The sequence below is a fragment of the Salminus brasiliensis genome, chromosome 20, assembly GCF_030463535.1.
Source record: "Salminus brasiliensis chromosome 20, fSalBra1.hap2, whole genome shotgun sequence".
NCBI lineage: Eukaryota > Metazoa > Chordata > Actinopteri > Characiformes > Bryconidae > Salminus > Salminus brasiliensis.
This window is the reverse complement of record NC_132897.1, coordinates 2,276,977-2,302,519: the sequence shown is the minus strand read 5'-3', so window position 1 is coordinate 2,302,519 and position 25,543 is coordinate 2,276,977. Positions and strand designations below refer to the sequence as shown.

Here is a 25,543-nt window from a genome sequence, read left to right as displayed (position 1 = left end):
AATCCTTTAAGGGTCAGTTTTTAATAATAATAATAATAATAGTAATAATAATAATAATATGCTACTAATATACTACTGCTGCTACTACTACTAATAATAATAATAAAGAGGAATTAGGAGAATTGTGAAATGGAGTACACTGTGATGCCTTAAAACCGTAGTACTTTCGCAGACCGTTTTCGTACCTCATACCGTTGCAACCCCATTTATTTATTTATTTTCAAAAAGGAGATATAATAACGTATATAAAACAATCAATTACTATTTCCATTATTAATTAACTATTTAAAAAAAGTCAATTTATAATAATAACAAGAAGATTAAGAATAAAAACCAAAAACAAAATAATATACTACTACTAATAATAATAATAATAACAACAATAACAATAATAATAATCTACTACTACTACTAATAATAATAACAACAATAACAATAATAATAATCTACTACTACTACTAATAATAATAGGAATGAGAAGAATTGTGAAATAGAGTACGCTGTGATGTCGTAAAACTATGGTATTTTCGGAGACTGTTTTCGTACCTCATACCGTTGCGACCCCAGTGGAAACCTCACCACCTTTTTCCTCTGCTCATGAGTTTTTATGTCTGGTGGTTTGAAGACCGTTGGGACATTCGCAGCAGTAGCAGTAGTAGCGCTGAAGAAGAACATGCCTGTTCAGTAGGGCTGAAACGGTTATTCAAGTAAGTCAAATAATTCGATAAAAAAATTAGAAGTTTAATTAATGTCCCCTACGTCCATCTAATTTAAATGTCCCCACTATCGCATCACTTCTGCCTTGTAGACTGCTGCACAGCACCTAGCAGGACAGCAAATGCACCAAGATCTGACTCCATGTAATTTATCCCTCCTCATTTTGCCGTCACACACACACACACACACACACACACACACACACACACACACACAGATTACATCTCAAACACGCCTTTCCCATTCATGAGGTAGTAATAATAAATGCAACAGATGGACAAATTAATTTAAGACTACATCAATGACTACATATATTAGTATATAGATTTACTTTTGGGGATGGTTGTGAAATATATAGAATATAAAAATATACTTTCTGTTATTTATTCTTTATTTTCAGATGGGCTTTTGCAGGGGATGCACACTTTTTTTCTTTTTTAATTAAGATAAAACTAAGCACAAATATGTGTATTTATGTATGTGTGTGTGTATATATATGTGTGTGTGTGTGTGTGTATATATGTACATGGAAGAAAACTGTGACATACTTTTTTACTTTTATATATTATAAGTGTGTTAGTGAGATTAGTCCGGATGTTGGATGATCATCACCACCCCACCTCATCTCGCCTCATATATTTATATATAAAAAGTGTGTATATGTATGTTGTATTTCATAATTTTCTTCCATGTACATCATAAGTTTCACAGAAAGGTTGATTAAATGGGCTCAGTTCTGGAGTCAATAAGCCAAAGGTTTTAAGCTATGATTTAGTAAAAGTATTGAGATTAAATAAAAACCTTTTAAGAGGAATTGCAGCCAATTACTTGCTCATTTTAAAAGGCCTTAACACACTATTGATAGTTATTTAAAAACACAAAAGCATGATTGATCCGATTACTCGATTAATCCATGACCGAACACTCGATTCCAAAATTATTTGATAGTTGCAGCCCTGGAATAAAGGCTTGTTATTTACATTCTGAGGAATGGAGGAAGGACTTGCACATGGTCTGAAAATGAGAACACTTGGCTGCTAAATATGTTGTCCTAGTTTACTGTGAAAGAGGCTCTAATGAAACCTCTGAGGCATTTCCTTCTAACAGTCCTCCGTCCATTTCCCAAGATGGGTTGTTCTTGGACCGGTGTGGTGATGGATTCTCCAGAACCGCTGAAGAGCTGAAGGTCTAGTTGAAGCTGAACTGCAGTGAAATATCTATTCAATTCATTTTAGTGCATTTGACCCATTTTATAATCATATAATATAAAAACCTCTGCCCTCATGTTTTCCACTTGGCCAAGTTGGACAAAAGTATTGGGACACTAGCTAATTTCTTCTGAAATCAGGAGTATTAAAGAGCTGATCCTGCTTCTGTTGAAGTATCTGTCTCTACTGTCCAGAGAAGAAGACTTTCTACTAGATTTTGGTTTCTGCTTGGATTTGATTGCATTCAGCGACAAGAGCGTTAATGAGATTATTTAGGATGTTGGATGATCATCACCTCAACCCCACCTCATCCTCAACCAACTCCCCTACTCCTCCAAAGCGCATTGGATGGAGCACCACCATCATTCCAGAGAACACAGTTCTTCCACTCTGCTTCACAGATTGGAAATTGGAAAGGGTGTCCGCAAATATTTGGACATGTAGTGTTCTGCTCTTGCTGAACTTGCTAGGACGTCCTGGCCTGGCCTCTGCATCTCCAACCTTCTTTCTGAAGGCCTCAGAGGGCTCTGTGGATCTGGCCATGGTGATTTTTGTTAATGGGCTGCTTCTCCAGACCTCCGTAGCACCTCTCTGAGCAGCCCTGTGCCGAGGATTGTGCTGCCATGTTGACCCAGGTCAGTGTGGAGGCCTAGCCTGGCCTGTGGCTCTTTGCTCTGATGACTCGGTGGCAGTGTTGGGAGGATGTCGACGGCTCGGCCTGGTGGAAGGTCTTCTCCTGCTGTCTGTGACGCAGCCTAAACATGCTTGCTCTGCTGTGAGTCGTGGAGCTCCTCAGCCTGCGTGGGATCATCTCACGGCTCTCGGCCAGATCAGCAGAGAGGGAATCAGTCTGACAGTGAGCAGAAAATAGAACCGAGGCTCGCCAGGAGTGGAGAGACCGGACTTTCTCTCTCTCTCTCGCTCTCTCTCTTCTACTGTCTTTTTTTTTCTCTCCTTTTTTCTCGCTCACTCTCTCACTTTTGCTTTCTCTTTTTCTCTCCCTTTCTCTCTCTCTTCTCTCTCTTCTCTCTTTTCTCTCTCTTCTTTTTTCTTTTTCTCTCTTTTCTCTTTTTTCTCTCTCCTCTCCTTATTTTTTCTCTCTCTCTTCTCTCTCTAATCTTCTCTTTCTCCTCTCTTTTCTCTCTTTCTGTCTCTTTTTTTTTTCTTTTCTTTTCTCATTTTTCTCTCCTTTTTTCTCATTTTTCTCTCTTTCCTTTTTTCTTTTTCTCTTCTCTCTCTCTTCTCTCTCTCTCTTTCTCTCTCTTCTCTCTCTCTCTCTCTTTTCTTTCTCTCTCTTCTCTCTCTCTCTTCTTTCTGTCTCTCTCTTTCTGTTTTCTTTTTCTCTCTCTCTCTCTTTCTCTTTTCTTTCTCTCTCTCTCTCTCTCTCTTTCTCTTTTCTTTCTCTCTCTTCTCTCTCTCTCTTCTTTCTGTCTCTCTCTTTCTGTTTTCTTTTTCTCTCTCTCTTTCTCTTTTCTTTCTCTCTCTCCTCTCTCTTTCTCTTTTCTTTCTCTCTCTCTCCTCTCTTTCTCTTTTCTCCATTTTCTCTCTCTTCTTCTGTCTCTCTCACTTTCATTCTGTCTCTCTCTCTCTCTGTATCTTCTCTCTCTCGCACTTTCTGTCTTGTTCATCTCGCTCTCTTTCTTTTTCTCACTCAATCTCCCTCTCCTCCTGTGTGTCTCTCGCTTTCTCTCCCTCTCTCCCTGAAGTGTCACTGGGATGTCCGCAGTTCCTGAAAGTGTGTTTGCGGTGGGGGGTAAGGGAGGCAGGGTTGAACAAGTACGTGTATTTTTAACCCTGGCATCCTGAATGACAGGATGTACTCTGTCTCCATGGCAACCCTGGCTCCTCCCGGAAGGATCCTGTCAGTCAGATGGAGCTGTTGGGTGGTGTTATTCACACAGGGAGGGAGAGAGAGAGACTCGCCCACTCACTTTGCCTTCCAGGCAGTTTACGGATGTAGCCGTTCACTCCAGAAAGAGGGAGGCCGTGAGAGAGAGACGGAGAGAGAGACCTAGAACCACTTCTGGTTGCCAAGAATGACATCATCATTTTCAGGCTGTTGCTATGCCGATGAGGGAGGTTGGTCAGGACATCCCTTATGCAATGCATTATGCAATTTCACTACAGCCATGCGCGCCATTGTGCAGTCGGGGTCGTGCTCATATATAGAAAAAAATGAGGAAACCCCTTTAAAACCTCTATTATTGATTATTGATCATATGTAAACATCTGGCCGTTTGATCTTCATATGATCAACCCTGAGAGATGGAGGTGATATGACTGAATTCACACACCTGCAGTAACGTCTTTAATCATCATTAATGGAAAAGGTTCGAACCAGCTGAGCCTCATAAATGGGCCCCCATCATTACAGCCCACCCTAATCTCACATGGGTCCCATCTAGGCACCATATGCAGTGTACAGCCCAGATGGGGCCCATGCTTAACCCATCACTGACTTTCGCGGGACCCTGGTGGAACCCTTGGACAAAACTTTCTGGCTCCCACTTGGGCGACCCATACAGGGTCATCATGAGACCTATCCTGTCTTCTGTTTGTATTGTTGATTTAATCTCTCTCTCTCTCTCTCTCTCTCTTCCCCCCCCCCCCACCCCCCCATAGGGCTCGGAGGCAGAGGATAAGATAGAGAAAGATGGAGGAACGTCAGATAGTGACTGTAAAGTGGACTCGGGTGTGCCTGAGGTTCCTGTATCCGCAGATGACACGCCGGAGGTCCTCAACAAAGCCCTGTCAGGCCTGTCGTCACGGTAACGTTATCACGTCATCACCGTTCTCACATGCATTCGCAAGGAGCAGTAGATAGTGATACAATCAGCAGATAAGGAACAGATCAATTGGATTGGTTGGATAAATGAAGTGCAGATCTGATTGGAGCAGTTGTTTGAATGCCGACTCCCCCTTAACTCCGGCCGTTTGAGTGCTGCTGTGTCCGCAGTACAAGCCCCGCCCTGTTTTACGCCCCCACTTCACTCAAGGGGCGCAACAACTAATTAATTGGCTTATTCGACCGAAATCTAAATAATGAATTAATTAGATTAGTTTAATATGATACTAAATGAACGTGATGATCGATTAGTTGGTGATGGTGACGTCATCATATGTTTCTCACACTAAATAGGAACAATTCGGGACGCACGTGAACCCGCGGAATTGTTCCTAGTTAGTGTGAGAAAGTAATTGTTCCTAGGTAGCGTGGGAGTTCATATCCTGCTGTTACTTCTTCAGTAATCAATTCTTCAATCTGGATACATCTGCAGTGCCATCGCTCTGATGTGTGAGTGGAGAGCCGGGTTCTGTTAGTTCTGCTAGTGAGAGTGTTCTAGATAAAGTCCCTCCCTCAGCAGAAAGAGCCAGTCAGCTTGCTGGTTATGGATAAAGTCCATAAATTTACTGAAACAAGATAAAATTTGTCTTAGGTTTTTCCCCCTTTTTTCTTTTGCTGATTTAAAAAATATGAACATGTGCTTGGTTTTAAATTTGGTAACAGGAAAAAGATATTGAAGTTTTATTGATTCTGGATAAGAGTGTCTGCTAAATGCTTCCTTGAATGTAAATATTGATTCATATCAGCAGGAAAATTCATTAAAACTGTGAATTTTTTTATGTTGTTTATCTTCATGACCCTCATTGCTAATATATAAAAACAATCTCAAGCTAAATTTAAAAGCTAATAGCACGGATCGGTCCAGCGGACTAAGGCTCAGTCACTATGATCAGAGGGTCGCTGGTTCGAATCCCGGTCATACTGTTTGCCATAAGCAGCCAAACCCCCCAGAGAGGGTAGGTCTCTCTCTCTCTCTCTCTCTCTCTCTCTCTCTCTCTCTCTGACGCTAATGTGATGGAGGGAGATTACGCAATTGGTGGTCCGAATTAGGAAGAAAATTGGGGGGAATCGGATAAAATTTATACAAAAGAAGCTAATATCTAATTATAATTAGTAATTTATTGATTCATAAAAAAATAATCAACAGATTACTCAACTATCAGAATTGATTGTTGCTGTCTTACTTCACTCTGATTGGGTGCAACCCAGTTTGCCTTGTTTTGATCGGGGATGTGTGTGTGATTTATGCTTTCTATAGCTTGTGTGTGTGTGTGTGTGTGTGTGTGTGTGTGTGTATGTGTTTGGGGGTTAACATTAGCGTTAGCCTCCTCCACTCGGTTCTGAACGGGTTCTTCAGAGCTGGTTTATAAACAGATAAAGGCGAGTGAGCGGTTCTGCGGTTCTCCCGCTGGTAAAACAGAGCGTTTCAGTGATGGTTTTATAAAGGGTCAGATATTATGGTCTGTTTTCAGGTTCCACTGTAAAATAGCTCCACACTGCAGAACCTCAACTCCTTTATTTACCTTCTGAGAACGTCCGCACTGCTGCTGCTGCTGCAGCCGGCTGGAGGTAATGTCTTAACGTTATGGTTAAAACAAAGACATGGAACTGGATTGAAATTAAAATAGCCCGTACCCGATCCATTAAAATATGCCTGTATTGGCCTTGGTGCTCGTCCACTGGATATGATCGGGACGTGATGGGATGGGACATCCCTAATTAGAGTAGTGGAGTACTAATGTTATTAGGTGAACTCATCTCTTGCTTTTTCCTGCCTGTAGATTGAGCTCCTTCTGGGCCTGGAATGGCTTTATTGATTGGTCAGCAGCCACAGCACATTCTGCTGTTAGTAACAGGGTGTGCTCCTAAAACTCAGTCATTTAGATGATTAAATATCCCATCTAATCGGATCTGTGTGTGTGTTCTCCACAGGTGGAAGAACTGGTGGGTGCGGGGCATCCTCACCCTGGCAATGATCGCCTTCTTTTTCTTCATCATCTATCTTGGTCCGATGGTGCTGATGATGATCGTGAGTGCTTTCTTGGTCCTCATCACTTTAAAAGCACTCTCAGCGCTCCCTCCTCCTAACGCTCAGCGATAATTAGCCCTGGAACACTTGGTCTTCTCAGAGGACACCATATGTCCAAAAGTTTGTGGATACCCCTTCTAATGCATGCATTCCGCTGCAGACACACTCACAGCTTGTCTAGTCCCTGTAGAGAGAAGTACTGCCAATAGAATAGGACTGTCTGGAGCAGATAAACCAACATGACCCTATTGCCACCATGCTGCCTAATAATGCCAGGCTTGAGCTAGAGGGGGTATTAAAGCCCCCTGGCATTGAGGAGCTGTGGAGCAGTGGAAGAGCTGTGTTCTCTGGAAGGATGATGATGATGATGATGATGATGGTGGTGGAGGTGGTGCTCCATCCAATACTTTTGGCATGATGAGGTCGGGTGGTGACCGTCCAACATCCTGACCTCAATGAATGCAATCAAACCCTCACAGCAATTCTCCCCTTCCAAATTCTAGTAGAAAGCCACCTTCCCTGGACAGTAGAGACAGTCACTCCAACCAAAAACTTTTTTAAATACCTTTGATTTCAGATAAATGCAATAAAGCAATAAATGAGCAGGTGTCCCAATACTTTTGTCCTTTTATCGTATGTCTGTAAACCTCTTTTTGACGGTCTGTCTGTCGCAGGTGCTCTGCGTGCAAATCAAGTGTTTCCAAGAGATCATAACCATCGGCTACAGTGTCTACCACTCCTACCACCTACCCTGGTTCAGGACACTCAGCTGGTGAGACGCTCCAGACCCCCTTCCCGACTTTTTCACACTCCTCCTCCTCCTCCTCTCTTTCGCTCTCGCTCTCCTTGGCTTCATTAACACCCACACCTGCTCCCGTTGCTCTCCTGCTGTGCAGACCATAAGCCTCTTTCAGAGGTCAGCTTAACCTCCACACTGTTTCTCTGTAAAGCTGGACGATTGTGTCTGCTGTTAATCAGTGTGCTTGTCTGTCCAACCAGCTTCACTTTTTCTCATCAGCACAATAGAGGTAACGGCCACCCTCTGTTCCTGGGATGGGATTAGTGGTATTGGGGGAGTGTGTGGGGGGGCGGGGTGTAATGTGATTAATCCCAGGGTTTTCAGCAGCACTAAGGTATGTGTCTCATAGCAGCACTGGGTCTCATAGCACCCCACATTTTGGTCAAAAGTTTGTGGACACATCTTTGTTGGCCAAAACGTATCATGAGCTTTTGAGCTTTTTTTTTTTTTTTTTTTTTTTTTTTGGGGCACTCCATGTTTTGGTCAAAAGTTTGTGGACACATCTTTGTTGGCCAAAACGTATCTCGTGAGCTTTTGAGCATTTTTATTTATTTATTTTATTTTTTTGGTGCTCCACATTTTGGCCAAAAGTTTGTGGACAGAGCTCTGTTAGTCAGACATATTGAATGAGCATTTCAGGCAAAAGCTCTGGCACTCCACATTTTGGCCAAAAGTTTGTGGACATAGCTTTGTTGGCCAAAACGTATCTCGTAAGCTTTTGAGCTTTTATTTTATTTTTTTGGTGCTCCACATTTTGGCCAAAAGTTTGTGGACAGAGCTCTGTTAGTCAGACATATTGAATGAGCATTTTGGGCAAAAGCTTTGGCGCTCCACATTTTGGCCAAAAGTTTGTGGACACAGCTTTGTTTGCCAAAACGTATCATGAGCTGGTGTTTTTTGTTTGTTTGTTTTTGACACTCCACATTTTGGTCAAAGGTTTGTGGACAGAGCTCTGTTAGTCAGATGTATTTCACTTTTTTTCCCCCAGCTTTTTTCACTTTTTTTTTTTTTCCAGCTTGCCATTCTGTCAGCCCCACTCACCAGCTCTTCACTGCTGCTCTGCACTTTACAGCTGTCCAGTGGTAAAATCACATTACCCCTTCTCCCCAAACATAGGATTAGTGCCATTAGCAATTAAATAGTAGGTTTGTATTGGAGTTTTGTATGAAATTAAAGTAGGACCTCATATTGTAGAGCACAGTAGAACCCGTAGCCTGGACAGTTCTGAGCTTGGAGAGGAACTAGTGGCCAGAATGCTTACAAACTGTGCCCACCACGGTTTCCTCTGCGTGGTTGACCAGCCGTGCTCAGTGCTGCAGAACCATTCAGTTGGGATGACATAATGACTTAGGTGGTCACTGATTGGCTGTGATGCCTCCTTCAGCACTGTTTCACAACCAGAAACGGCCACAAAACCCACTTTCCACTAGACAGCATCTTCAATAGTGGTGTGGGATGCAGTCAGTGACCCACTGTTGCCTGTGCAAGTTGAAGCCCTTGCTTAAATGGTTCTTTGGGGACCCGGAGGGGTTAAACATGGGCCCTATCTGGATTGTACGCTGCATATGGGGGCTAGGTGGGACCCATGTGAGATTAAGGTGGGTTGTAATGAGCGTAGAAGTAGAAGCGTATGTAGAAACCACTCATACTGACACACCAAATGAACCCATCAGGTGGGCTCCAGGTGGTCTTGGGCTCTAAGAAAGACCACCATCATTATGACCATTAACAAACTATGGGTTGTGCAGCACTAGGTTTATAGATTGGTCTGTGATTTTGTGTGTGTGTCAGGTACTTCCTGTTGTGTGTGAACTACTTCTTCTATGGCGAGACGGTGACTGATTACTTCTTCACCCTGGTGCAGAGGGAGGAGCCTCTACGAATCCTCAGCAAATACCATCGCTTCATCTCTTTCGCCCTCTATCTCACCGGTGAGGCACAACATCCACACAACCTTTCATACACAAACACTCGCATAGATGCAGCACTGGGCAAAAGTTTGAGTCCCAGAGTGTGAAGCCTCTAATCTGAACAGTGAGTGTTGATCTCCTCAATAAAACACTGATATTAGAATAAACACTAATAATATCACTCCTACAGAAAGTGGTGGTGGTTCTCCATCACTGTGTTCATCATTAGAACATCTCCAAAGTTCTCCTCTCTCATGGAGTCTAGTATTATTTAGAGTTCTCCTCAGATCAACACCTGGTTTGGTGGTAAATCAGGGCTTAATGATGGTAAATCAGGTGAGCTGCTGTTGCTGCTGCTGCTGCTGCTGCTGCTGGAGGTGAACACATCCTCCACGCTGTGGTGGCTGGACTGGGGGGCGTCCAGGAGAACCCTGGAGGAACCGAGCTCTGTTCTTCAGACTAGCTCCCCGACAAGATCTCACTACTTTCTTTCTTCAGAATGAGAAGCTCTTGTTTCTCCTTTTTACTGGATTTATGTTCAGCTGCTTTATCTGTTCTGATCAGATCTGGAGCTTCTGCAGTAGAAACTTTCTCACTGCTGAGAGACTGTGGGTAGAGGAATGGGATTAGGGGACTAAAAGGACAAAAGTATTGGGACATTTCCTCATTCATTGTTTATTCTGAAATCAAGGGTATTATAAAGAGCGTATCCTGCTATTATGGGAGTAACTGTCTCTACTGTCCTGGGAAGAAGACTTTCTGCTAGATATTGGAGGAGCATTGCTGTGAGGATTTGATTGCATTCAGTGCCGAGAGCGTTAGTAAATAGCTGAATGCATTCATTAGAAGTGTGTGTGTTGGGGGGGGGGGGGGGGGGCATGCAGTGTAATGCAGTATATGAACTCCTGGATGATGCGATTTTTAACCTGTATTGCTTGTGAAACCCGTCACTGAGAGTAATGAAAGGACGTGCAGGGGTGGTGAAGCGCACCGAGACACAGCACAGCAAACAGGATGTGGTAAAGCAACCCGGCAGAGCAGCTCAGCGTCTGCTGCAGCATCTGCTCAGCACACCCGCACGCCAGCCACACCTGGTTTAGGGGAAAGATTACATCAGCCTTTGAGGCAAGGCTTCCCTCTTCAGCAGAGGTGTCCGGTACTCGTTCAGGGGACTGACTGGTTAAGCGTTCTACGTTCTTCAGTACGGCTCATTTAACTGATGAGCTCATCGCTAATAAAAACAGAGGGGCCCGTTATCACTGTGCCAGACTGCTGCAGCTGTGTGCTCAGGGTAAACCGAGGGTTTAAAAGTCTTCTATAGAAGCTGAAGTATCAACTGAAGCTTTTTACTTCAGTAAAAGTGTAAAAGTACTGGTTTCAGAACGACTTCAAGTAGAAAAGAAAAAGTAATGCACCACAGGGGTCTATAGTGCACTACCCCCCCATTTCTCTAAAAGCCATAATGAGGAGAATGTTCTATTAAAATGTTGATGTTGAAAAAATGTTGGGCTGCACTAGGCTGCGTATAATAGCATAACATATTAAAGAGCAAAGCATTATTAATAATTAGGAATATTCACTTGTATATTACAATGAAATTAATATAGAAAATGTTTAATTAAAGTTATTAAACTTTTTAATTATTTTTATTATATTATTTAATCAGTCAACTAACAGACTCCTTAACGTTAATGATAATAATGCTTACCCTTTCTGCTTAAAGCTAAAAGGTTCCCACACCAGAACTGAAGGACTGAAATGTGGCTTTGAAACCAGGTCCATTTGGACTCGCTCTTCCAAACCAGTCTTTTGGAGCACACGGCTATTAGCTTAGAGTAACACATCTTAAGCTGTCATAAGTGGTGTAACGGCTCACTGTGTTTGCGGCTTATTTGAATTTTTTTGGATCTGAAAAAGGAAAAAAGAGAGACTGGCCAAAAAAATGGCAGCAAAAATAATCGAGGTCATGTCTATGTAATATTTCGTAAGTCTATAGCGTAATTATCACGACAGGCCTACATTCACCGCTACTGTAACACTGTAATTTCCTTCGGGATCAATCAAGTACTTCTATTCTAAACCCTTCTTGAGCTGAATCTGATCTGTTCGTTTGGGGAAAAGCTCAAATCGACATCATGTGGCCTTTTTTATTAGCATGCTGTGTTCAACACTGTACTCTAAATGAGCTCATTATTTAATGCTGCTCCAGTACGAGTCTCATTGATTTTACACCGTGGCCTTCAGGGGTGGTTTTGGAAGGGCAAATGCATTATTAGCACAGTTTTCTTATTTTCTAATCCATACCTACTGCACTAGAAATGCCCCAAAATCTACAGCTTATATTAGAGTTGCATTAAAACTGCAGGCGTTTGCTTCTCCAGACGCTCTACAGAGCATTTCTCTGCAACTAACTGCAGCGTTTCTGGTGTACCAGGCTTCAGCAGGCTGTGTAATTAACCCAGCTGCCCACAGAGACAGGAATTGTCAGGATTGGTCGCCCTCCTGCGTTTAATAAGCGGTTAATTCAGTGCGATCTTGTCGGCTTTTTTTGAGCATTTTAGGTTCATTATGCTTATTGCAGCTGATTTATGTCTCTGAGTCTGTGTGAGCTGTCTCTGCTTTACTCAGCAGATCATGAGGTCAATATTTGGATCGCAGGCTGGTGTGGGAGGGTCTCTATCTGTTTATCTATCTATCTCTATCTGTCTCTCTCTCTCTCTCTATCTATCACTCTCTCAATCTCTCTCTATCTGTATCTCTCTCTGTATCTCTCTTTATCTGTCTCTCTCTCTCTCTCTCTCTCTCTCTCTCTGTCTCTCTCTGTCTCTCTCTCAATCTCTGTCTCTCTCTGTCTCTCTCTGTCTCTCTTTATCTCTCTCGATCTCTGTCTGTATCTCTCTCTGTCTCTCTTTATCGCTCTCTTGATCTCTCTCTATCTGTCTCTTTATCTCTCTCTATCTGTCTCTCTCTATCTGTCTCTCTCTATCGCTCTCTTGATCTCTATCTGTCTCTCTCTATCGCTCTCTTGATCTCTATCTGTCTCTCTCTATCGCTCTCTTGATCTCTCTCTATCGCTCTCTTGATCTCTCTCTATCTGTCTCTTTCTATCGCTCTCTTGATCTCTCTCTATCGCTCTCTTGATCTCTATCTGTCTCTCTCTATCGCTCTCTTGATCTCTCTCTATCTGTCTCTTTATCTCTCTATCTGTCTCTCTCTATCGCTCTCTTGATCTCTATCTGTCTCTCTCTATCGCTCTCTTGATCTCTATCTGTCTCTCTCTATCTGTCTCTCTCTATCGCTCTCTTGATCTCTCTGTCTCTCTCTATCGCTCTCTTAATCTCTCTGTCTCTCTCTATCGCTCTCTTAATCTCTCTATCTGTCTCTCTCTATCTGTCTCTCTCTATCGCTCTCTTGATCTCTATCTGTCTCTCTCTATCGCTCTCTTGATCTCTATCTGTCTCTCTCTATCGCTCTCTTGATCTCTCTATCTGTCTCTTTATCTCTATCTGTCTCTCTCTATCTGTCTCTCTCTATCGCTCTCTTGATCTCTCTCTATCTGTCTCTTTATCTCTCTCTATCTGTCTCTCTCTATCTGTCTCTCTCTATCTGTCTCTCTCTATCGCTCTCTTGATCTCTATCTGTCTCTCTCTATCGCTCTCTTGATCTCTATCTGTCCCTCTCTATCGCTCTCTTGATCTCTCTCTATCTGTGTCTCTATCTATCTCTCTATCTCTCTCTATCTGTGTCTCTATCTATCTCTCTATCTCTCTATCTATCTGTCTCTCTATCTATCTGTCTCTCTGTCTCTCTCTATCTATCTCTCTATCTGTCTGTCTCTATCTATCGCTCTATCGCTCTCTCTATCTCTCTCTCTCTCTCTCTCTCTCTCTCTGTGTGTGTGTGTGTGGACAGAGTGTAATTAGTGACAGAGTGTGGCAGAGCCTAATATAGTTAGACACACAGATGGGAGTGCCATTAGTAGATCTCCCTCTCTAATCACTGACTTTTTTTCTGTCCTGCACCAAAGTGGTGGAACAAAGAGTCCAACGCTCACTGTCTTCAAACCCAGACTGAAGACCCTCCTCTTCTGAGAGTACTCAGGCGAAGAGAAGAGTACAATGGTCTAAATACTGACTTGTGTTTAGTAGAGTCTAAGAATAGAGGATCTTTGAAATTTTAGCTGAGGTTTTTCTTGAGTAAAAAGTGAAGCACTTTTGTGAGTCGATCTGGAGAAGAGCGTCAGCTAAATGCTGTAAATGTAAACGTACGCTACCAGGCTGATAATAGACCGTGTTTAATAATCCTTATTTACATTTGAGGGCACTATTAAGTGCGTCTGCCATATTTCTCTTGGTGATCGAATTGGAAAGTTGAAGTTGCAGAGTGTTTTTGATGGGGCCACCGCGATTTGTCGCTGGAGTCGATGGCATTAGTGGCGTCTGCATTGTTTTAACATTATTATAATACCTAATTCTTATAAAAAAAATTTTTGTAGGTCTCAAACACTTCAGTGACGATAGACAAAAAAGACTCAAGGCTTTCATTAAGTTATTTTACCTCTTTTTGTGTGTGTGTTTCAGGGTTCTGCATGTTCGTCCTGAGCCTGGTGAAGAAGCACTACCGGCTGCAGTTCTACATGGTGAGTGAAGCTGTGAAATGTCTTTGCGGTGAAACCTAATGATTGTGTCTCTTCTCTCTGACGAAATGCAAGCAACACTCAAAGCAAAAGTGCCTTGGTCTGACCAAGGTTACCACTACATCCAGTTTAAATCTGCTCGACTCCAGCTGAAAAACTCCGCCTGTCATGTGTCATTTTTAGAGTTGACTAATACAACGAGAGTTCAACTGAAGTGGAGTGAACGCAGGGCTGAACGGTGGGACAGGTTGACTCGGGTTTGTGTTAAAATGCTAAACTCGAAGATCAGCGTTAATTCATTCAGCATCCAAACAGGCTGATTCAGCAAGGTTCGGTTAAAACCCTTAAAAGTCAGAGCCCTCGGTGCCGGGTCAGAGCCCTCGGTGCCGGGTCAGAGCCCTCGGTGCCGGGTCAGAGCCCTCAGCACATAGAAATACGATGCTGTGTCTCTTTGCTAGCTGTGGTGTTCAGGGCGCTCGCTAATGCTAATCTCCTCCAGAATGAAGCTCAGTCAGTGCTGGTCTTCAGTCTGTCCAGTCAGAGGTGAGGTGAGGTGGTGTTAGCATAAAGAGACGCTCGGCTCCTGCTCTGCTTTGCTAAGCTCCTCACAGGAGGATTCCTAGAAGATCAGACTCCGATCCGCCCTGCAGTCTGAGCGCCGCTGCCTTCCACACTGAACACTCTCACCGCTGAGCTCTGTGACCAGACATAGCCTGATGCGGTTCGACCAAGACAAGCTAGCCTATTGTCCATGTTGGAGGGACTCCCAGACATGCTAACTGCCCTCCTGCTGGCTGTGCTGAAGCTCAGTAAATATTTCTTAGGGAGGCCGAAAACCCGCGAGCGCTCTGTAAAACACAGTGCAGGTGGAAGTTGGATAACGCTACTATTCAGAGCCGGACGTGGCGATGCGTTGTGTGTTTGCATGTGGCTTAATATCAGTTCTGTCTTTTGCAGTTTGGCTGGACCCATGTGACTCTGCTGATCGTGGTTACTCAGTCCCACCTCATCATCCATAACCTGTTTGAAGGGATGATCTGGTCAGTACTCTGAATCTCTACCGCTTTCAGAATTTACAAAATCTCATTTTTGTCAGTCTTAATCTGCTAATCTGTTGTTTGTCCTGAAGAAATGTGGTAGATGGGTGCAATTAAGCCATTAATTCAAGATGATCCGATCCAGTGACTCGGAATCGGGGGCCGATCCAGGTCTTTTTCTTGGATCAACTTTTAAGGTTTCGATCCTTAGGTTTGCTGTAGCATAGCACCATCTGTTATCCTCTAGGCACCATTAATAGACCTGATCCTCAGCTGCTGCAGACAAACTTCTCATTTTTTGGAAAGCTTCCCCAGACAGAGTTCATCTGTGACCTTATTCTGGTGAGGAAATCTAAACCGAGCTTTATTTGAGCTGATTAGAGCGGCTGCGTTACCAGTTAGCAGCCAAAACAAAAGCTAAAGTTGGCTTCTAATGCTAACTCTCCATTCCACCTTAAATAGTGCCTCAGTTACAGTGAGTACATTTCAGCAGCAGAGCGAAACTAAGGTGGAACGGAAAGTTTGGGGAAGAGGTAAACGTTAGCTTAGCGCTGGCTCAGAGCCTCGCGGTAAACGAGACCCGGCAGCGACAGCAGACTAACAGTGAGAAGATCTAACTTCCCTCCATCCCGTCTTTACTTCTGAATTAGGTAGAAACCTGGCTATAGTGGAAATGCTCTGTTCTACCAGTGGGAGAACCTCACTCCTTTCTTTGGTTCTAAAGCAGCTCTGAATGGTGCAGTCAGAACCGAGGAGGAGGCTAATGCTAAAGCTAATGCTAATGCACACACTAAGTAATCAGACTGCAGAGCTGTAGCGGAGCTGGGAGCTAAAAGGTTAGGTGGGTCAGTCAGACTGGACTGTAAGATGTTAAACACTGTAGAGTTTAAAACTGTAGAGTCGCTCCAAACAAAGTAGATTAGACTTTAGTCTGATTACAGAAACTGGTCCTAAAATAGTGATTTTACTGCTGTTTACTGTTGGGGATTAGCACAGCTTACCTAAATTGTGGGGCTGAGTTATTTATAGAAACTCAAAGATTGGACTGGATCGGTGTCGGTCAATAGTCAGCCTCAAGAGAATCTCAAGAGACGGATTGGGGGGGGACCTTGATCAGGGCATCCCTAGCATTAATGTAGTGTAGGTTGGTGTAATTTTTCAGCTGAAACTAATACTAGCACTTAATTACTGTGTGTTATTGACCGCTGCTGTTGCTAATTACTGCACTGATGGTCCTCCTGATTCTTAATGAAACGGGTGTGTTTACACGCAGGTTTATCGTACCCATCTCCTGTGTGATCTGTAATGACATCATGGCGTACATGTTTGGATTCTTCTTTGGGCGAACTCCGCTCATCAAGGTGAGCTTCCAGCTGCTGTTTGACATTTCTGTAGACTGTAAAAACAGCTGCTGGCTGCAGGGTTTGGATCATGCAGTTAGCAGCCAAAGCAGAAGCTAAAGTTAAGATAAGATAAGATAGTCCTTTATTAGTCCCGCAGTGGGGAAATTCACAGTGTAACAGCAGAAAGGGATAGCAGGACACTAAGTTACAAAAATTTAGATAAATAATTTACACTATATACACAATATAAATAAGAATTAAAAACGCAATAAACAATATTAGTTATTTATTAGTTATATATTACAATAATAGTTAGCTTCTAATGCTAACTCTCCATTCCACCTTAAATAGTGCCTCAGTTGTAGTGAGTCCATTTCAGTATCAGAGCGAAACAGCTGCGTTATTTAAGGTGGAACGGAAAGTTCGGAGAAGAGGAAAACTTTACCTTAGAGTTAGCTCAGAGCCTCGCTGTAAACGAGACCCGGCAGCATTTCTGACATTTCTGTAGACCTTAAAAACGGCTGCAGGCTGCAGGGTTCGAACCATGATGATGTTTTAAGAGACGGATTCTCAAATAATTGTTTATATCCTGTAAATTTTAATGTTTATGTTTTTAAAACTGGATGATAATTTTATGATGAATTAAGAAAAAAAATATTGTTTTCTGTCCACCATGCACAGCTGTCCCCCAAGAAGACCTGGGAAGGTTTTATTGGAGGATTCTTCTCCACCGTAGTCTTTGGAATCCTGGTAAGACAATCTGAACAGTGTTTGTCAGTGTTGCAGCATCACACACACTTTCAGAATTGATTTCTGAGGTCAAGGTTTGATCTGTTTATTGGTTTTTAAGTTATAAATATGAACAGAGTCAGCTCTACCCTGACTGGTGTGATCCAGTGGATCTGGCTGTTCTTTAATAAAACTCTAACCTCTACAATTTATACACTACTTGAATATCAGCCCAGTTGTTTGTGTATTTATGCATGTAGATACACAAACATTACTTCACAGGGTCCTCTGAATTACAGGGTATGTTAAGAGCCGTAATGCTTATATTGCTACATGTGAGCTAAAGCCGCTGTGCCTCAGTTAGACGTCCCTCGTTGGCCGTTCGCGGGCGGGTCACTTTGTGGCTCGTCGTTCTTCTTGAAAACCCTGTTCGTTCCGGTGCTGAATGTGGACACGCCGACTACACCGGTCTGAGCTCTTACTGCCAGTGTCCCAGACCCTGATTTTGACCATTTACGTTGCAGTGTAGTCTTAGATGAATCCATGTCAGGAAACCAGCTGTCAGTGTTTATACGTTTCACCATCTGACCCCCCCCCCCCTTTCCCTGTCTTTTATCTCTATCTCTCTCTAGTTGTCCTATGTGATGTCGGGCTACCGTTACTTTGTGTGTCCAGTGGAGTTCAATAATGACTCCAATAGTTTTACAGTGGACTGTGAACCTTCAGAACTTTTCCAGCTGCAGGACTACACACTGCCCACCGTCCTTGAGTCAATCACTGGCTGGGTAAAACACACACAAACACACAAATATATGCATTGATTTTGCTTCTTTCTTTATTTTTCTATTTTTACAGTCCTTCCTGCCTTTATTTCCTTTATTCCCCCTTCCTGCTTTCCTTTATTCCCTTTAATCTTTCCTGCTTTCCTTTATTCACCCTTCCTGCTTTCCTTTATTCCCTTTAATCTTTCCTGCTTTCCTTTATTCCCCCTTCCTGCTTTCCTTTATTTCCTTTATTCCCCCTTCCTGCCTTACTTTATTCCCCCTTCCTGCTTTCCTTTATTCTCTTTATTCCTTCCTGCTTTCCTTTATTTCCTTTATTCCCCCTTCCTGCTTTCCTTTATTTCCTTTATTCCCCCCTTCCTGCTTTCCTTTATTTTCTTTATTCCCCCCTTCCTGCTTTCCTTTATTTCCTTTATTCCCTCTTCCTGCTTTCCTTTATTTTCTTTATTCCCCCTTCCTGCTTTCCGTTATTTCCTTTATTCCCTCTTCCTGCTTTCCTTTATTTCCTTTATTCCCTCTTCCTGCTTTCCTTTATTTTCTTTATTCCCCCTTCCTGCTTTCCGTTATTTCCTTTATTCCCTCTTCCTGCTTTCCTTTATTTCCTTTATTCCCCCTTCCTGCTTTCCTTTATTTCCTTTATTCCCCCCTTCCTGCTTTCCTTCATTTCCTTTATCCCCCCTTCCTGCTTTCCTTTATTTCCTTTATTCCCTCTTCCTGCTTTCCTTTATTTCCTTTATTCCCTCTTCCTGCTTTCCTTTATTTCCTTTATTCCCTCTTCCTGCTTTCCTTTATTTCCTTTATTCCCTCTTCCTGCTTTCCTTTATTTCCTTTATTCCCTCTTCCTGCTTTCCTTTATTTCCTTTATTCCCTCTTCCTGCTTTCCGTTATTTCCTTTATTCCCTCTTCCTGCTTTCCTTTATTTCCTTTATTCCCCCTTCCTGCTTTCCTTTATTCCCCCCTTCCTGCTTTCCTTTATTTCCTTTATTCCCTCTTCCTGCTTTCCTTTATTTCCTTTATTCCCCCTTCCTGCTTTCCTTTATTTCCTTTATTTCCCCCTTCCTGCTTTCCTTTATTTCCCCCTTCCTGCTTTCCTTTATTTCCCCCTTCCTGCTTTCCTTTATTTCCCCCTTCCTGCTTTCCTTTATTCCCCCCTTCCTGCTTTCCTTTATTCCCTCTTCCTGCTTTCCGTTATTTCCTTTATTCCCCCTTCCTGCTTTCCTTTATTTCCTTTATTCCCTCTTCCTGCTTTCCTTTATTTCCTTTATTCCCTCTTCCTGCTTTCCTTTATTTCCTTTATTCCCCCCTTCCTGCTTTCCTTTATTTCCTTTATTCCTGCTTTCCTTTATTTTCTTTATTCCCCCCTTCCTGCTTTCCTTTATTTCCTTTATTCCTGCTTTCCTTTATTTTCTTTATTCCCCCTTCCTGCTTTCCTTTATTTCCTTTATTCCCCCCTTCCTGCTTTCCTTTATTTCTTTCTGCCTTTCTTTATTTATTCTTTCTCAGGTAAGGGTCTATGATGACTCTCAGCCGTCTTCTGGACGGCCCCACACACAGTAATCCTCATGCAGAAGTGGCGTGTAATTGAGCACGGCAGAAACCATTCCTCTTCTGTCTGTCCCTGTTTCAGACCACGGTGAAGCTGTACCCATTCCAGATCCACAGCATCGCTCTGTCGGCCTTCGCCTCCATCATGGGGCCGTTCGGAGGCTTCTTTGCCAGTGGCTTCAAGAGGGCCTTCAAGATAAAGGTTTCAGAATTTAATTCAGATTTTTTTTTTTTTTTTTTCATTGCACACACATCAACTTGTAAACCCCAGTCTAAAAACAGCACCGGCACATAGACACATCTCCTCAGATCGTCATTGGATAACGAATATAAACCCATGTATCATGGTACCATGGATCAGATGTAGAAAGGAAAAGACATTTAGTCCATGGGTTTGCCTCACTGTTTGAGTGCAGCCCAAAATAGATCAATATTCAGAGCACAGGATTGATCATGGCTGAAGTAACACTGTGTACAGAGTTGTAAGATTAAAAGCGCTCCTTTGTGGGATCTGTAAATGTTTACACGGTTTTCCTCTTAGCCCAGATGTCGTCAGTCAGCCAAGACATGTTTGGTCTAGTGTCCAAATACTGCTCTTTGGCTTGTGCTCCAGAGCTACTGTTCCTAACAAACACTAGAAGTTAAGTCACCCAATTTTTTTCGTGTAAATACATCCCCAGAAAAATCTCTTATCCCACCCAAACAACATCCAGGCCTTCATTAAAGTGACCCCCACAAGTCTGCAGCACCTCAAAGAAGAGCTGGCTGTGTTTACAGAAAGGGTTTGGTGGTGATTGCTTACTAGTGTTTAGCGCTGCAGTGCCGGACTGATGGTATATAACTAAATAAAAAGCAGAATTTGGACACCACGTAAATCCCAGCTGGAGTAAATGAGTAAATTTGATTGGATTTATCAACCATTTTCCAATATCTCACCCTCCTCTCCCTTCTGCAGGACTTTGCGAACACCATTCCTGGTCACGGAGGAATTATGGACCGGTTTGACTGCCAGTACCTCATGGCCACCTTTGTCAATGTTTACATCGCCAGCTTCATCAGGTGAGACTGTTGGCGTTTTTATTGAGTATCAGTGAATGGTGTTTACAGAGGGAGTGGTCCGTGACTGTGGGTAGACTTTCCAGAGAAACTAATTAGTGCTGAAGGGTGGGTATTCCAGAGAAAATAATCTGTGGGTGGGTTTTCCTGAAATAGATAATGCACCAAAGCCTATCTTACCCTGACGGTCGTCTTCTTACATCTGCTATCCTTTATAATGTTGTATATGTACATTGTGTATATGCAGTGTGTGTATATTAATTTATTTATCCACACATACTCACCAATTAATAAAAATGTGTCCTGTTCCTCTGCATACATATATAAACATACACATATATATATATATATATATATATATATATATATATATATATATATATATATATATATATATATAGTATGTGTGTGTGATCTATATATATATATACATATACACACATTTTTTTTTTTTTTATATATATATGTGTATATATATATATATATATATACACACACATACATATATATAAATGTGTATATACACAAATTTTTAAAATGTCTCTGTTTCTCTGCAGGGGACCAAATCCTACTAAAGTGATCCAGCAGTTGCTCGCCCTGCGGCCAGACCAGCAGCTCTACATTTATAACTCTCTGAAGGCCCATCTCACCGAGAGAGGCCTGCTCACAGCCCTGGAGGAGGCAGCTTAGACCCTGCTGGCCGTGCCAGGGAACGAAAGAGAGAGCGAGCCCTGGCCTGTGTGACAAGTAGGAGGGGGGAAAAAGAGAGCGAGAGAGAGAGAGGAGAGGGGCCCGGGGGGCATCATGCTATGTGGTGGGCAGGTGCTTGGTGGAGGTGGGCGAGGTTCTTCAGGAAAAAAAGAAGAGAAAAAAAAAAATGAAACTAAAGCCTTGGGTCATTCCATTTTCAGTGTGTGTGATGAGAGAGATGATGGAGAGGGAATTAGAGTGTGAGAGTGTTACATGTATATGTATGTGTTAGCATTTGGTCAGTGTTTTTTTTGCTAAAGATATACTGTGTTTTTTCTTTTATGCCAGACACAATTATTAGACACATCCTATACACACACACACATACACACAGCTTTCGTTTTGCTATTCTCTAATTGAGAGGCCATCCGAACATTTCCATATGTGTACAGTAAACTATAACTGTAACGTGTCTAAATATTTTAAAGTAAATATAAATATATATATATAAAAATATATTGTAATTAGGGTACAGATGTATTTTATTCTGTTTTTAATGCACTGCTCAGCACACCGTTGTTTTGACCTTATGTTAGTTAGTTCGTTACGTTCACAGTTTTGCCTTGGTTTTGTTAATAGTTGACCTTCTCTGACTGAGTTTTCACCTGTCCTGCTTATTTCTGGTGTCCTGTTCCATATCGGTACAGTAAAACAACCAAATACTGTTCATTTGACTTTGAGTAATTAAATTTTTCGTTTTAAATTGTGAGGATTTAATATGGGAGAACTCATTAAGGTTCTTAGTGACCTAAAGTTAAAGCTGTACCCAAAATTACACAACGTTAAGCCTACAGTTTATTCACCCTAGTTCAGTAACACCTTTTTTTTATTATTCTCACCTTTTATTGTTTTTCCTTATATTTTACGTATTGTTACAGCCACTGAACTGCTTCCTGCCTCAGAAACGAGTCGTCAGTGTCCGTTAATCTGTCCAGACTCCGCCCACAAGTTCGCTATGGAGTTGCTAGATTGGTCAAGCTTTACAGAATGTAAAAAGTGATATTTATTTAACCTAATTAAGTTGGTTTTGGAGTTCAACACGCTTGGAGAAGAAAACACTAACTGCCAGTTGCGCTGTTACATCAGCTAACAGGGGCCCGCGGTGGCCCTCAGTGTAATGAGGGATGGACGGAGAGGACAGGCCATTCTACCCACCCAGAGAGAGCAAAGCCAGTTATACTCCCTGAGACTCGCTGACCTGTGACCTTCCATTAATGGAGTCAACGCTTAGCTGCAGCACCCAGGAGCCCCCTAATATCCTTAAATTAGTTCTGCCAGCCTGGTACAGTGTTTATGTATAATCAACCAATACAAACCTTTAAACTCAACACGTTATCCAATTATGTCCAATCAGATTAAGATATGAATCATGTGTAACTTGTAATCCTCTCCTGATTCATTTAGGAAGTTCTGAGCTATAATTTCCCCATTTGGTTTTAATGGGACCTTCTGCCAGTGCTCTGTAAAGCTTGTCCAGCCTAGCAATAGTTGTTGCTACAGTGGTAGGTGGAGTTTGCATATGTCCGTAGAATAGCACTGGCTGTGCAGTGAAGGGTGGGTGGCTCCAAGACATCATAAAATAAATGTCACACTGAATGTTATTATTAAGTATTATAAATACAGTCTGTTATTGTTATGTTCTTCATTTGATCATGTTGTTTTTGTTGTTTTATTTTATAAATATAAACAAGGTGCCACAGTGGGGTCTCTTGGTATGGAGCCCCTAAAAAGAGCTAAGGGGGGGGGTATAGGACATGACATTTTTATTTATTTATTTATTTTATTTTTTATAAATGATAAAATGACCCAAGATATTTTTTAGAAATTACATTACCTTGAAATTTGTAGCTTGAGCTAATTGTCCTGAGGCAACGCTCTCCAGATAATTATTATGAAATAATTATCGAAATTAATTTAAGTATATCTTGTGATGTCCCGTGCAGGATTATTATTTTTATTAATATTACAATCCCATGTACCCCCCCCCCCATAAATGTCTTTTTAGGGGTTCCATCGATTGTATATACCAGGGATATACCAGATTCTCATGGTTTAAAGGTTCTGTAACATTATAAGGGTTCTCCAAAAACCTTTACATGATGTGGAGCTTATAAAAACTCGATTTAATTAGACTCCTCACACTCAAAACTCAAGAAGCTCCCACTGAAAGGTTCTTTAGGAAGCCGAGCGTTACTCAAAGAGCCGTGCTTGTTGATTTTAGTATTTACTGTATAGACTACCTATTTCTCTATGAACCAGTGGTCGAGATGGAGGGATGGATGGTGTTTTAGCTTGGAGAAGCTAAAGCAGACAATGGGAGTAAGCCACAGCCGACAGTGCAATACAGAGTCATAGAAAAGCTACAGTACGTGGTGTATATGCAGTGTGGCGCTACTGTAATCCATGCCGTCTGTGATTCGCCTCAGCTTTTCTCACAAAGCCATCTTCATACTTTTGTTTTGCCAATTTCTTATGATCTGTGCCCCTGTGTGTCTCTGTGTGTCATTATCTACCGTTTCTGTCTTACTTATTTTTTTGTATGATGTGCCATCATGTGTGACTCTGTATATATTTTATATTTCTGTCCCTGCCGTTGGAGAAAAGTCATTAGCGTCTGCAGAACTTCTAACGTTGCTTATCCTTCCAGCACTCAGCACTGTAATACATGTTGGGGGTCTTGGTAGATAAATCTACACTATATGTGCAAAATAGACCTTGGTACACGCCTGCTTAGCCAACGGTTCTTCTCAAATGAAAGGTATCGGCTGGGAGTTTGTCCCATTTGCAGCAGTAATGTGCTGCAGTAGCTTCTACTTATTTGGGTAGATGTTTGAATGTTGCTAAAGGATCTGATTGCATTTAGGACCTGAGCGCATTAGCAAAGTCAAGTGCTGATGGTGGATGATTAGTTCTGGCATTTCAACTCACCCAAAGGTGCTGGATGACCAGTTCTGGTACTCCACCTCATCACAAAGGTGGATTGGATTGGATGGCACTCCATCAGATCTGAGGCATGGAGACAAGAGCATCTTGCGTAACCAAACACCTGTATCAACAAGAAGAACAGTATGTTACACTAGATGAATTCACCTATTCGCTGGGTGTCCATAAACTTTTGCACATATAGTGTGTACTCATGTACGGTGGACCATTAGACAGAGGTGGTAAAAGCCTCATAGCTTCTTAGCCTCAGAGCAGTTCTGTGAATATGGTCTTCGCCAGAGCAGCTCGGATCTAAGCATGTCCTCCCGTGCTACTGGTATTATGAGTGTAAGGGATTATTATGGGATGCTGATTACCTAATAACAGGTTAGGCCACTGCCAAACCATGCACTGTACACACAATCCACTGCCAACCACCAAATAAAAACTCCAGCCTTTGGCATAAAACATGAACGCTTGAGCGTTGACTTTCTGTTTCTTGAAGACCAGCAGAAGTGGTTCTCAATCACAGGCCAGCTGATACCCCCCCCCCTCCTCATACTGAAGGCTACAGCGGCTCATGTAATACCCAATTTCCGCATTGTTCCATTTGGGCACAATCCCCATTGAATTTTATATAACTGCATCACTGGCGCTCTCCTGATGTTTGGGAAAGGGCCTGTGGGGCACACCAGACATGATTACTGCAGACGACCGGTAGTAGAGCCTTTCAGGATATAGAGAAGAACCACATTTGGCTTCTTCAGGCCTCGAATGGTCAAGAGGACTAAGGTCAGAGCTTAGGCTGCTAGCCATCGGCAGCCGGGGCCTCAGAGAGAGCACAATTGGCTGTGCTCTCTCCAGGGTGGGTAGATGGCGCTCTCTCTCCCTAAATCACATTTCACTTTGCTGCTGGTGGGTTGGAGCTGGTTGGTATGCTGCATGTAGTTCCCCTCCCAAAAAAATGTGGACAAATGCACATCGGAAGGGACGTGTGTTGGTCCGCCCTCACTGTTGAAGAAATCTTGGGTCCAAATTGGGAATTTTGGAATCTGAAAGGAATTTGGAAGTATGAAGGTCCAGTTAGGAACCTTTTCTGGTTTCTTGGTTTGAAGACCCTTCTAATCTACTGTAGGATGATCTGGAGGTTCTTCAAACTCTTTACATTTACAAAAATGGTTCTCCAAAGAAGTACACCTAAAATGTCTTCTATGGCATTGTTGCCAGAACTTGTT

General features: G+C 42.4%; 1 protein-coding gene across 1 annotated transcript in view; it reads left to right on the top strand.

Moving 5' to 3' along the window:
• cds2 (CDP-diacylglycerol synthase (phosphatidate cytidylyltransferase) 2) overlaps positions 1 to 24,782 on the top strand; it is a 32,511-nt gene extending 7,729 nt beyond the window's left edge. Inside the window, exons 2-13 of the mRNA XM_072664592.1 lie at positions 4,548 to 4,693; positions 6,703 to 6,799; positions 7,474 to 7,571; positions 9,390 to 9,529; positions 14,089 to 14,147; positions 15,102 to 15,184; positions 16,455 to 16,542; positions 17,206 to 17,274; positions 17,886 to 18,038; positions 19,663 to 19,782; positions 20,536 to 20,639; positions 21,194 to 24,782. Of these exons, the coding sequence (XP_072520693.1) occupies positions 4,548 to 4,693; positions 6,703 to 6,799; positions 7,474 to 7,571; positions 9,390 to 9,529; positions 14,089 to 14,147; positions 15,102 to 15,184; positions 16,455 to 16,542; positions 17,206 to 17,274; positions 17,886 to 18,038; positions 19,663 to 19,782; positions 20,536 to 20,639; positions 21,194 to 21,326 (1,290 nt within the window). The 3' untranslated portion in view covers positions 21,327 to 24,782. The remainder of the gene's footprint in view (positions 1 to 4,547; positions 4,694 to 6,702; positions 6,800 to 7,473; positions 7,572 to 9,389; positions 9,530 to 14,088; positions 14,148 to 15,101; positions 15,185 to 16,454; positions 16,543 to 17,205; positions 17,275 to 17,885; positions 18,039 to 19,662; positions 19,783 to 20,535; positions 20,640 to 21,193) is intronic.
• Positions 24,783 to 25,543: the final 761 nt, after the last annotated feature.